This window comes from Delphinus delphis, chromosome 6, assembly GCF_949987515.2.
Source record: "Delphinus delphis chromosome 6, mDelDel1.2, whole genome shotgun sequence".
Taxonomy (NCBI): domain Eukaryota; kingdom Metazoa; phylum Chordata; class Mammalia; order Artiodactyla; family Delphinidae; genus Delphinus; species Delphinus delphis.
In genome coordinates, this window is record NC_082688.1 from 48,482,056 (window position 1) to 48,496,259 (window position 14,204).

Consider the following 14,204-nt stretch of genomic DNA (forward strand, 5'->3'; position numbering starts at 1 on the left):
TCTCCCTGTATTTCTTACCTGTTCTATGCCAATAGGAACTTACATATGCCTGTGCCAACGGGACTTACTTACATTGTCTGACTTCAAAACTAGACTTGATCCCAGTTCAGGGAGCAGAAAAAGCCACTTATAAGTTCAATAAAATGTGCACATTCATTGTCCCTGCTCACAGGGGTCTAATAAAGGCAAGCCATGGCTCACAAAGATCCAAGTGAACTTGCGGAGAGACCGAGAAGAGGAAGTAAAATTGGCAGGTTGTAGAGAGCACAGGAAAAACAATCGTATTTTCATTTTTTAGTAAATCTTTGACCAAGATCTGTTGAATTTCAACCACTCTGGCATGCTTTTCCCCCAAAATTGGGAAACCACAATACACATAGGACTTCTCAGGCTCTTATATAATAAGAGTTTGTTTTTCAAGTTGTAAATTATTTGGAGCAAAAGTGCTGTTTTTTGTGAGGTTTTTTTAATTTAATTTAATTTTTTTAATCTGTGTACTGACCTATTTAGGTGATTCACTTTCCAATCGTAATTTTCTCTTTCCTATAGATTCTTTCCTCTTTTCTATTTATTTATTTATTTATTTAGCTGCACCACGCGGCTTGTGAGATCTCAGTTCTCTGTCCAGGGATTGAACCCAGGCTCTCGGCAGTGAAAGCAAAGAGTCCTAACCACCGGGCTGCCAGGGAATTCCCAAAAGTGCTGTTTTTGGTATACAGGATTTATGACATAGTTTGAGGGACATTTAAATATGTGTTTATTATTCTAATGTATAATTTAAATGATAGTTTAAAAGGAATATGATGTTAGGCTGTCATAAAAAGAAGTATTTGAGTGAAATATGTAGTCACTGGTAAAAATCTCCCTAAAATTCATTAAAACAGAAGTGTTGTCTGGTAAGCTTCTTAAGTAGTTACAATAATTTCCATAGCTAGCTTGATTTAATACCATCTATCCTTTTTCTTCCATTTTATATAAACAAACACACATGTAATAAACATCAAAAAGGAAACCTTATAGGATCAGACATCAGGTAGCAGAGAAAAACAACCAACATATTATTAAAAATCCTGACCACTTCAGAATTCTATCAAAATGCAATCATTTGAAAAAATAGGATTGTTGCATTTTTGGTCAAGTCTATGTCTATGTTCCAGAATAAGATTGAAGTGGCACAAAGTAAATGTCAAGGGAAATCCAGGAAATTTACTTGAAATAAATAAAAAAATAAGGATAAAAGAAAGGCTCTATATCTTATGCCAGATATTTTATTACAGTAGATTTATATCCAAACCAATAGAAAATATAGATCATTTTATTTCTGTGGGGCTGGCTCTCAGATGAGCACTTTTAGAAGCTGAAAATTCAAGTACTACTAGAGTTATTTTATTGATAGAAGTAGTAGACATCACAGTTGCTATTCATCTTAGAATTTGAATATACCTTTGGAATGACACCATAAAGGCAAATACTAGCCCTAAAAATAAAGAAGAAAGATTAATTTGTCCTAGGGTGTGCTTCTAGATATTCTGAAAAATGTACTTCCTTTCAAGTCTGATCTCTTAACTAGACTTTAAAGATATGAGGCATGTATCTTTGGATTCTGAGTTCAACTTAGAGCCACACACATAGTAGGTACTCAATAAATATTGAGGAGATGGATTGGCCATGATGAAATTCAGGCTTCAGGGAAAATAAACATTATGGAAAAAATATAATGATAAATTATATCTGGTTCACAACTTTACCACAACTTAATCTCTACTCATATTACAGAGCTTGATCATACTATAGTAACTATAGTTGAGGGATTTTTTAACCAAGTATCTGAATATAAAACTATTTTCTTATGTAGCAGCTCAAGTTGGGAGGTGGATGGTGAAGCCTCTACACGTTGGGGATGGAGACAAAGAAATGTGGAATGAGAAGAGACTCTTCCGTAACCCCTTTGAAAGATGCATGATCCTCCCAACTCAGTGATAGAACTAGCCTTGATTCTTTAAATTTAAATACCTTCAACTCTGTTTAACCAAATCTTTCAATTAATAGATAAAAACAACAGACTTTGATGAAGAATAATGCTATGAATACTGAGATAGTAACAATCTTTTGCCCTGCCATTAGACCTGAAAACGAATATTGTTCAGCTCTTAAGGTTAACTCCACCTCTGTGATGTCTCCATATTATTCCTACTGCTCTTCTCTTCTATGGCAACCCGTAATCCTATACTTCCGTCAAACTAAGCTCAAGGCTCCCTTCCACCAAGACGGCTTCCCTAACTTCACCCGCAATATCATATGCCTGATGGTAGTTCTCCCACAACTGTCTTTTTCCCCTACTTAATTAAAAACTCCTCAAAAATAGGGATTAAATTGTTTTCTTTGTTTGATGGTAACCACTAACATAATACTTTGCATGAACATAAGGCCTTGACATGTCACTTAAACTTTATAAGATTTGATTTCTTCATCTCTAAGTTGACTATAAAACATTTGCTCTATTTTATACAACTTCAATGAGCATAATCATAATAGTAATTGCAATTTATTGAGCTCATATTTGAGGAAGCTCTCTGTGATTGTATATATTAGCCTGCTGAGATATGTTTTATTCCATTAAAAAAAAAACTAAGCCAAGATCCACTGTCTCCAAAGCCCATACTCTTAACTAGTATTGGGTTGGCCAAAAAGTTCATTCGGGGTTTCCCATAAAATCTTATGGGAAACCCCGAATGAACTTTTTGTCCAACCCAATAGTATACCAAGTGATACATAAGAAAATATTTAATGATATTATGTTTTTATTGTTAGTTGAGATACTGGCAGATATCTTATGCCTGTAAATAAACTCAAAAGTAGACTCAATGAGAGTGGCCTGAGCCCTTTTCTTTGTCCCTAAATACTCTCAATCTGGAATGATGATTATGAAAGTGTCACCAGTGTTAAGTCAAGAAAGAAATTCCAATGAATTGTGATTTTTTATATGACTCATTTCAGACTTAGATTCTTGCTTTAGAAAACAATCTGACCAGAATTGTTTCAAATAATTGAACAGTTTATGAAGCCTTTATGATTTGTCTTTTCCCAAATTTAGATTAACGAAACACATGGCAAATGAAAAATCTAGGCATGATCACAAGAAAAAGCACTTTTCATTTTAGCCTGGGGATGAGAACACAAGGTAGATTTCCAAAGCATCATCTTATGTGGTTATTAAATTATCTTGACGTTCAATATCTTCTGTCTTCCCTAAGCTGTAGATATATTCTCAGAATTTTATAACCTTTAAGAGTTGTTACATTTAATTGGCAAGTGTTCTTTTGATGTCATTTTTATATTTTAAGCCAAGAAAAATCAAGTTTAATAATGCAATTGATAATTCTAGTGTCATTTTCAACTCAGTACATTTTTCATTTACTTCAGATGCAAGCCAAATGTGACTTCATACTGTAAGCTCAGAAAACCTCCCAGGAGTGTTATTACATGGAGTTTATTAGACTTCTATGACTAGGTTAGATACGATATATTCAGAGGATGTGAGAGGAGAAGTTGAGACAAGGAGACCCACCCAAGTCTTTACAGTCATGAAGGAGCCAATGCTAGCTAAACCTGGACCACACTCAGGTTCAGGGCTACATTCAGTTGCATGGGTAATACAGTTTCAGTAAACACAGTGTTGAGTTTGGATTTGGACATGTTGATTTCAAAGTTCCTTTGAAATATCTATGTGAAAATGTCCAGCAGGATAGTGAGAAAGATCCGGTTACCCGCTTAGATTCAGAAGATATCTGCATATAGATGATAATTAAAGCCACTGCAGTGGATGGATCACTACATACAGCAGAGTATGTAGAGTGATGAAAAGGAGGGCCTGATGATATCCCAGATCCTGGTGATAGCCAATATTTAACGGTTGAGCAGAGGAAAAGCAGCCTGCGAAGGAGACCAGAGGAAGGGCTAAGAGGGAGGAGCAAAACCAGGGAGTGTTTTAGAAGCCAAGGGAAGACTGTGTTTTAGAAGGACTGAGTGAAGGGCAATGCCAAGTACAACTGAGAGTCTAAGGAAGAGAAGGACTTAGAAGTGTTCATCGAGTTGATCAAGACAGACATCATTGGTATCACTGGTCAGAGCTGTTTCAGAAGCATGATGGAGGATCAAGCCATATTTCAATGGGTTGAGGAGGAAAAAAAAGAAGTAGAGATGGCAAGTAGAAACTACCTTTTAGAGGTTTGTCTGGGATGCGGAGAAGGGACATGAGGAGCCAAAGGGAGCCATAATTTGAGGGATTTTTTTCTTCAAGATGGGAGAGACCTGAGTTTGTTTATAAGTTTATGCTAGAAATGGAGTTAGGGTTGGAGAGGAGATAATTAATGAAATAAGTCCTAGAGTGGCCCTGAGGTGATGGGGTCCAGAGCTAAAGGGGAGATTAACCACCTGTACCCTTGTAACCGAAGGAGACGAGGAAAGAATATGTAGGCAGAGAGTTGATGGCAGGATTTTGAAGTTTAGCTGGAGGTTTATCATTTATCACTGAAATAATAATAACAATAATGATAATATCAACACAATTGTAGAGTTTAATAAGTATTGGCATCCATCTAAGCACTTTACACAGATAGTCATTTAATTCTCATAATGGCACTCAGAAGTTGCTATTTTTAGTATCACTATCATCCTTCCCATTTTACTGATGGTGAAACTAAACACAATGAGATTAAGTAACGTGCCCAATGTTACATAACTAATAAATTATGTAGCTGGGATGTAAACCTAGGCCATCCAATTCCCCAGATCATATTCTTACCTATTATGCAATATTACTTCTCCATATAAGAGCAACTGTCATTTTTTTGAGTTCATATGTGGATCATTTCATGCGTTTTATATCTCATTGAATCCTAAAAATGACCCAGTGAGGTAGTTATAATCATTATTAATCTCCATTTACAAATGGAGACACTGAGACCAGAAGGTAAATAACCTGCCTTGGGTCATCCAGCTGGCAAATGTGTAAACACAGGAGTCAGATCATCTGCCAAATGAGGAGAGATAGTGTTTGGGGTCAGACGTATGAGGAACGTGGAGGATGGTAGTCATAGCCCCAGTGTAGAATAGGAACCAGAACTGATCAGAGCCTAGGGATGGAATGCCAGGCAGCTTAGAGGACCAGAATGGGGCAGAATGGAGGTCATGAAATTATGATGCATCAGTGAATCCAGAGTAGAGGGAAGAGAATATGTTTTGAAGTCTCCAAGAAGATAATAATAATGCAGTATTATGTTAGTTATCTATCACCATGTAACAGATTACCCCAAAACTTAACGACTTTAAACATTCATTATATCACCGTTTCTGCGGATCAGGAATTGGTGAGTGGCTTAACTGGGTAGTTCTGGCTTGGGGTCTCTCGTAAGGTCACAGTCAGGATGTCAGTTGGGGCTGCATCATCTGAAGGATTGAATGGGGTTACAGTACCCGCTTCCAAGATGACTCACTCACATGGCTATTGGGAGGAGTTTTCACCATGTGGATCTCTCCAGGAGGCTGCCTTATTAACATGGCAACTGGCTCCCCCCAGAGTAGGTGATCCAAGAGAGAGTGAAGAGGAACCCTCTTATGACCTAGTTTTGGAAGCCACGCACCATCACTTCTGTTTTATTCTGCTTAGAAGTGTGTCACTGAATCCAGCCAGACTAAGGGAAGATTTTCAAAGAATTTCTGAACAAATTTTAAAATCACCCCACTGATACATGGTGATTTCTAAAGCAAGTAACCCCTTTCAGAACTCAAGGCCTTTCCCACAACCAGTAGACCCTGTATCTGAATGGTACACAGTTCACCTCTGGACAGGGCAGAGGGAGGCGAGCCTATTCGAGCAGAAAGCCTGAAATGTGGACGGGGCAGCTCTACAGCCCGTGAGGTGAAGAACACATTTTCAAAGTGCTGCAAAAAGATGCAGTTGTTTTCCTGTGGATTTGAGTGGGAGTCACGCAGCTAAAGTATCTGGGCATTCTTTAGAGATGGATCCCTGGGTTTGCTGGTTTCTTGTTTGGATTGCTGAGCTGAGAGTCAGCATCTGGGTTTCAATATGACCCTGCTTCATACCTAGACTTGCAGCTGAGCTGCCTGAATAGGAAACAACAAGCCAGTGTTCCCTCTAGGTCAGGCCTTGCTATGATTTTGAGGATACACAGTGCCTTTTTTTTTTTATTTCATTCTCTCATTCCCCTTGTTTCTTTACCTCAGACACAGGTTGTTTCCCACTTCTCTGCAGTATACCCTCATCCCTCCCAGAAACGCATGCCTGATCTGAAGAGTACCTTGCCACTCCTTTTGTGTCTCTCTCTCCAAAGCACAAACCCCATTTTGCTGCCTGCTGGTGCCTTTCCTGACCTCTGTCTCCTATACAGTTCTGGAGAACTCATCTGGAAGTAATCTGATCAGCTGTCAGCAGGATTTTAATGCCCGGCTGAGTCACTGACAAAAATGTCCAGCAGCAAAACCAACCATAATACCCTTTATAAATTTAAAATCAGGCTGGGTCCTCTGTCTTTCCTCTAAATGTCTCCTGCCCTGTAAAGGAATTTAAGGTCTACATGCGATTTATAGGAAACAGTGAGGTTAGTGGGGCAGATCTTGTCAAGACGCTTTACTTCTCTGAGCCTCTATAGTTTTGTGTTTAAAATAAGCATGAAATGGATTAATCCATGTAAAAGTGTCTATCACAGTGCCTGGCATACAGTAAGTAGTCAAAGAATGCTAATTTTCTTCCTGCCTAAATTATAATCATGGTGCTATTAGGAGGAAAAGAATGACTCGGTGGGCTACACATCCCCTACCCTGGTATTGCCTGGGGCAGGTTGACACACACCTCACCAGGTAATAACGTCTGGGATTGCAGAAGGCCTGTGATTGATGACTCAGAAACCTGATTTAACTCAATTCAATTCTGTTCAGGAAAGAAGTCACAGATACCCAAACTGCCCTTGCGTCGTGGAAAGCACCACAAAATGGAGGAGACCCCAAGATATGAGCGAACTAATTTTTTTGTGGCCAGCACACACAGAAGGTCATTGTTCTGTGCTAACTTGGAAAAGGCAAATGTATTTTTTAATACAGACTGTACAGACTCAATTTTAGAGGTAGAAAGCCTTCAGAATTTATAGTCAAATCCTCTACCTTACAGATGAGAAAACCACCCTCCAAAAAGTTTCTTTTGATTAATATATTTTGAATATTTATTTGAGATAAGATGCAAGATTATATGTCTCCTCAAGCCAGTCCAATACTTATCACATACATTTCCTAGAGAAATTCTGAATGGGTGTGTGAACGAATGAATGAATAAATTTGAAGACTTGCCCAAGTTCACAAAAGTAGTTAGGGGAACTAGAACTTGAAGTCCCATCTCCTGACTGCCTACTAAGTACTCCTGGGTGAGACCAGAACATGCATGAAAATAGCTAGGAAAACTCCAGCAGGTGTCCTAGATCAGCTCCCAAATGATCGATTTCAGCCCATCCAAGTAAAATAAACGCAGCACGCTGCACCAACACACGAATGATGTTCAGTTTCTCCGCAGTGTCTCTAGATCGGTTCTCTCCTGGCAATGATAATGGCCCTACAAGTATCTTATATAAAGGCCCTCCACCTCATTAACTTCTTGAACAGCTTCTATTACATTCCCTCTTTGTTGCAAAATCAAGGTACACAGAGGCCTTAGAACTAGAGCTTTACCAATCAGCCAATACAAAGCGTGTACAATAGATTAATGAGTGAAATACTAAGTATCTAAAATCCATTTCTAAGCAGATTTCCCTTCTAGGTATAGATACCAATGTAGTTACCGATCATGAAAGATCACTTGATATGTAGTCCTTTCAGACACAATTCAGTCTTTCCCAACCCAGATTCCTCATTTGAGCTACAAAACACAGAAAATTATTTGAATGACTCTCTTCTCAGTTCTCTCAAGGATGGTTCATAACATGGACCATCCTATATTCTTAGGAGAGAAGGTGATCCATTACATACAATGAATACTGCAGAGCATTAGGGCTTGATTCTCCCAGGAAACACTGGCTGAGAAACGTGCTAGAGTAATCTGTATCCCTACAGGTCACAATTGTTCTTGCTATGCAAACATGCACATGCACACACACACAGACACACACACACATACACACATTTCCAAAAAAGTCCTTTTTATGTTTGCTCTTAACAATAAAAGTTTTACATTACCTCTAAAATTTTGTCAGAAGGAAAAATTCATTTGTATTCATGTGATACAAAGGCATTATTTTTTTCTATTTGAAAAACTTAACAGGAAGATCAGCAAATCTTTTGTAGAAATGCAAATTGTAACTTGAACAAAAATAGACTGCTGGTATGTTTGTTATGAAGAATATTAAGTGTATTTTGTAGACAAGTTAGACCAAAATGCATTCCTCTGAAGTATTTGGGAAGTTATTTCCAACTTTGCAGTTAATCAACAAATATTTCCAGAATATCACCTTCTTAAATGACCTAGGAGGACATGCAAAAAAAAAACCACTTTGCATATTTTGGCAACTGATAAATTTGTTTTCTTTACTCATATTGATTGATTTAAATCCCTGTGTAAAACAAAAGTGACTGAATTGTCTCCCATCATTTCATGTTGGTCACTAGTTTGCAACTGGAAAATCAGTTTATAGTTGTTAAGCTAAAGCAGGACTTGAGAAGAAATTCACATTTGTAGATTGCCTACTAGGAGCCAGGCATGGTGCCAGGTACTTTGCACATATAATCTCATCTAACCCCCATGAGGTAAGTGGTTTTATCATTTCTCTTTTACAGATTAAAAATGTGAGACTCAGATTCACACAGCCATTGACAGAACTGGGATTCAAAGAGATTTCCATGCCTCAAACGTTCATGATTGTTCCAGGATTCAACATACATTCCTCCAATGATGACTGGAAAATAATTTAGGACATTTAACTTATTTTTTGGATTTATATCCTCCATTATTCAGCAGAAAAAATCCCTGGCAAAATATAACTACCTTTAACTTACTTTAACATAAGATCCAAAGAAATGGGGAGCAGTAAGATGAAGACATTAAAATTCATGAGTGACACTGTAAACTTGATCCTCTTATCATGATTAATTCAAATGTACCGTATTCCCAAAGAGCTGGTGCACCGTGTTTCACAAGAAACGAAGGTCAAAACTCAGAAGGCTGAAGCACCAATGTCCTTAGAATCCTGTGGTGGGGGAAACAGATATATAGAATATAGTCAGATTATTTAATTGTGTTCTTTTATTCTCAGATTGTGGTGATTAAGTCAGGTTGACCCAGAATCATTTTCACTCCTTTATTTGTTTGAAAACATCACTTTCACTGGTGGTCTTTAATTAAGCTCCCAAGAATTCGAAAACGTGCCCCGTATGTCATCTAGAACAAGTGTCTGGAGTTCTCCATCACAAATAGTTTAACCTCTAGAAAATCCACTGTCCCATGCCCCTCACAGAACTGCTTTGGGGTTCCCTCCTTCTTGGCATGGAGCCTTGGGGAACTGCCGTTAGGAAAGAGAAAACAGTAAACTAAAGCTTTTTCTTTTATCCAAAAGTACAGTGCAGAGGTACTTTAAGAATAGGAGAAAGTCTTTCTGCTAAGCCTTTTTCAACAAAGCATTAATATTTATTAACTTGCACTCTGTTATAGAATGAATGTTTTATGATCAAAAATGCGTAACAGCAAAATGGGAATTTTAACCACAAGCAACCTACTCTTCCAGTGATAAAGAACTCAGGATGGGGTTAGCCAACCACTCTCTCTGTAGTTCAGGGGGTACTCTCATTCACTCATCTAGACAAAGGGGTAATTGAACACTGCTCCATGTGATTACTGGAAACAATAATCACAAATTTATAGGCTTCCTTTATAAATGAGAGCCATCTAGAATAAGCTGTGAATTAATGGTATATTAATGGTATATTAACAAATAGGGACATTTATTAAAAGGTCTGAAAGATATTTCAAAAGCTCAGAATTACCCATTTTAAATTTAGATTAGATCAATTCCCAAACAATTCAGATAAGAGGGGGTTTTTATTTTTCAACTTTTAATAAAAGCATGTCTGTCTCAAGTCTTTTGAATTAATCCATTCACTATTCATTGAGTAGATTCTGTTTGCCAGGCATACAGAAATGTGGGGTTTTGAATCAGCATCAAGGTGTAAAATATGGCTTTTATGAGATCTTTTCTACTGATGCTGTCTTTACTGAATCACTTTGTAATTCCTTTAGCAAACTACTTTGCTAAATTCCTTTAGCAAACTACAGCTTTGCCTGATGAGTTATTATATACTTAAAATGAACAAGTGCATCTCAACTCTATAATTAATGTATACACTGCATAAAGGCACAGAAATAAAAGTCCCTTAGCATTTATTTCTGTCTTGTCAATTTCAGTGATACAGTACAGAAATAACTGTATGGACACCGTGTAACAGTGAGTTGGTTAAATGTTCCTTTTCATAGTCTTGAGTGAAATTTCTGCCTAAATGTTTTAGGAGTAGGTTTCCAACACGTCATCTTGTTTCCATTGTGTCTAAGCAGTTTGGGAAAGGGGAATGAATAAGCATAGATTTTGGAATCAGGCAGACCTGGTTGTGATTTCTGGTTCTGAGCGTGGTAAACTCTTGTAAAACCTACTTAATCTCCATCTCTGTTCCTTCATCTACAAAATAAACATAACAACATCTACTTTGCAGGATTGTTGCAAGGAGTATAGATAATGTATATAAAGCAACTGGCGCACAATAGGTTTTGTTTTTCTTTTCAGATCAAAAGTCTGAAAGACCATACTAAGAATTGTTCTGTTTCAGGTAGTCTGATGCACCATGAAATTAAAATAACATAATAAAAATTTAAGACAGAGATGAACATTGTGAACCTGATTTTTATTTATATCATGATACAGTTATTTTACATTCAGCATTTCCACTTAAGGTGTCTAATAAGACACCTTAAGGTGTCTTAAGGTCTGTTTAAATAACAGACCTTCAGATTGCTGAATGGGCTTGACAAAGAAGATCACCCCTGACCCCATTCTCCACCCTCCACTCCCCATCCTCCACTGTACTCCAGAATCATGGTTGCTTTTCTCTGCCTATTAGATGTATGGACATGAAGGAGAGGAGAAAGAAAGAAACAAAATAGCTAAATTTAAAAATTATTTTTGGTTCATCAGCATATAAACAATCAACTTCAAAATGAAACAGACATTCACTTGCCAGTTTTTGAGTACAGTGAAAGCACAAACTCTCATTTCTGTATGAATCCAGAAAATTAATGGAATACTTACTGTAAATCTTGCTTCTACCCAAAACAGTATTAGGAGGAGGATGTAGACTATCCTTTCACTGTACCAAAGAATTGATTTCCCTTCTCTCTCTCTCATTCCTGTCTGTCTGGTTCTCCTTTTCATATTTTTCACTCTTTTCTCTGACTTTGCCCCTTTTTTTGAAATTCTGCAGGTTGTCCGGCCATATCAGACCATGTCCAATCCCATGAGCAAGCTCACTGTTCTCAACAGCATGCATTCTCATTTCATTCTGGCCGACAATGGGACCACCGGAAAGTATGGAGCAGAGGTGAAACTTAGGAGACAACTGGAAAAGCATATTTCACTCCAGAAGATAAATACAAGTAAGTCGGCTACTGTTCCCACTCAGCCTTCAAATAGGCTGAAAGTGAGAAAACTTGAGCAGATTTTGAACACAGATCACTTTCTACTGGGCCAGTGGTTAGAATTAGAGGAAGTCATCTAGAGGAGGATGATTGGAGGCGCAATAAGTGTTTACACAATTAGTGGACTCAAGCTCATTTATTATGTGTGAAAAATTCAACCCTGTCTGGGGTTTATAAATGCACATAAGCTTTTCCTTCCAAACTTTTTTCTACATCTTTTACACAATACTCTAAGGAGGAAAAGCACCCTGGAGAAGTTTTTTTCTATTTATTAAGCTATTTTTGGTGGCTAAAGAAAAGAAAAAAAGAAAAAAAAAACAGGTTTTGATCTTAGCATAGATCTGGCTGTGCGAAGGCATTTCAAGGGAACTGACATTGTCTAAACTAAAGCATAATGTGTAACCATGTTGATGAAACTAATTCTGTCTCTTAATTTTATGTATGTATTCATTCACTGTCTCTAGATACCTATATATTTAGATATATGTGTGTATTTATGGGTACCACGTAATACTTAGCCCATAGTTACACTGAAATGATACTATTAAGTACTTATGTGTTCTATGCAGTACTTATCGTGTACCCATTTAACTATGAGAAGGTAGCATTGTAAAAACAGCAACACTCCCCAGCACACTCAGTGGCTTGCATTTAAATGTGGTAGAGGTATGAAAATAATCTACTGACCTTCCTCACAAAATAAAATTCAATTTGTTTTCACAAAGTAACACATGGCTTCGCGGCAGGCTCAAGCTTTCTGGTAATTGTATGTTCCATCAGGGAAACTTGGATTTAATTGATTAAACTTTCAAAGCCTGCAATTCCAAGTAACAAAAGATTCTCTTTGGCTTGATAAACTTTCAAAAATTCAGTGTAATATGATTCAGCCTGTCCAAATGGCTTTTCTCATCTCCAGTCTTTTCTCTGCATCTGTCCCAAATGGATCTTGCTTGCTCTTGCCACCTTCCTCCCAGAGCTAGGATGTCCAACCTATCAGACCACAGCTTCTCTTTCCTGTACTCTCTTTTCTGGTTCCACGTTTTAGGAGCTACTGCTGTTTAAGCAGTCAAGTTTCATACCTTCATCTTTTTCACAGAGAATTCTGGAATAATAGATTTTGGTGTAGGCCTGAAGTCAACATTGTATTAGAAAACTCTCTTCTAAGAATCTTCAACTATCTTTGGAAAGAGAAAACACAGGATTACCCAAAGGTAAACATCTTTTAGGGAAAAAAGAGTAGAAAAGACTAGAAAATCCATCCAGAAACCAGCAGAGATCCAAAGTAACAAAGCACTATAGCCAATGGGTGGTAGGTTTTGTTAAACTAAAATTGAATTTTATTATAATATTTGACAGGAAGGACAAAACTCATATCATTAATATTATCCATTTAGGTTTTTATAGGCTACAGCATTACTTGTTTTACACCAGCAGGTTAAGAATGAGCCTAAATAGGAGTAGCCTGAAAGCTGAAGAAGATGGGAGCAGGGTAGACAAAGAGCAAATGCAGGGTCAAGTTCAGTGCTCAATAGTGAGACCAAATTTGTCCAGACACACAAAGCATGCCATTGTGCCAGGTCCTGGTGGCAGCTGGGCCAGGTATTTGTTAGTGTTAGGAGGAGAGCTAGGTGTGCGGTTGTGTAAGTTTAAACACCCAGCTACGATGGTGCCAGCAGGAGTTAAAACCCAGTCAGGGCTCTGTCTGCCAAGCCCTGTGCCTTATAGGTGCCCAAGGAAAGGATACTCTTTTCTAATTAGTCATCCCAGAGGGGACATTGTTTTGTAACCTTTGTGCCTGGGGAAGCACCTGTCTCCAAAGCTCACAGAGTTGCTATGCGTGGGGATTGCCCTGAAGGGGAGGCTCATAGACAGTGGCCGGGCCTCCGTGAGGAGCAGAGCCCAGCAGCATAGAGTCCAGGAGAAGGCCAAGGCTGGTGGTCAGGGCATCAGGGATGCTGGAGGAGCCAGGACCCCAGGCACATGCCTCATGCCACTCGTGTGACACTGGATCCTTGCGAGCACATCAGGGCAGGTAGTGGCATGCAAACACATTGCCAAGTGAAATCCCAGTCAAGGGTCTAGGGTGCAAAGTAGGGGATAAACACAGACCCAGGTTCCAAGCTGAAGCACCAGGTCAGAGAAGCTGGCTTGAGACTCCTAAAATGTTCCGAGTCCACAAACAGGATTAGGCCTCGGATCTGGGGTAGAGGCTGAGCCCCTAGGTTGGGTTAAGTGATAGTAGCTGGAACAGGATGGGGGCAGAGAGAGGCAAATAGTCATTGCAATCGTCATAATTTATAAACACAATTTTCCTCTTTGTTTTGGGGACTGTATTTGAGGCTTAATAGGAATTCACAGACTCCCATTCAGTGCAAATAATTAAATAAGAAGAAGAAGGTTAAAGATGCCCAGGGGAGATCCCTGAGGTCACAGGAAGTTACAAGCTCAGGGCCAAGAATTTGCC

At 38.4% G+C, this 14,204-nt stretch overlaps 1 protein-coding gene across 1 annotated transcript in view; it reads left to right on the forward strand.

Annotated features, from left to right (window-relative positions):
• TRPM3 (transient receptor potential cation channel subfamily M member 3) overlaps window positions 1-14,204 on the forward strand; it is a 74,469-nt gene that overhangs the window by 22,636 nt on the left and 37,629 nt on the right. The window contains exon 4 of the mRNA XM_069540767.1: window positions 11,527-11,698. Within this exon, the coding sequence (XP_069396868.1) occupies window positions 11,527-11,698 (172 nt within the window). The remainder of the gene's footprint in view (window positions 1-11,526; window positions 11,699-14,204) is intronic.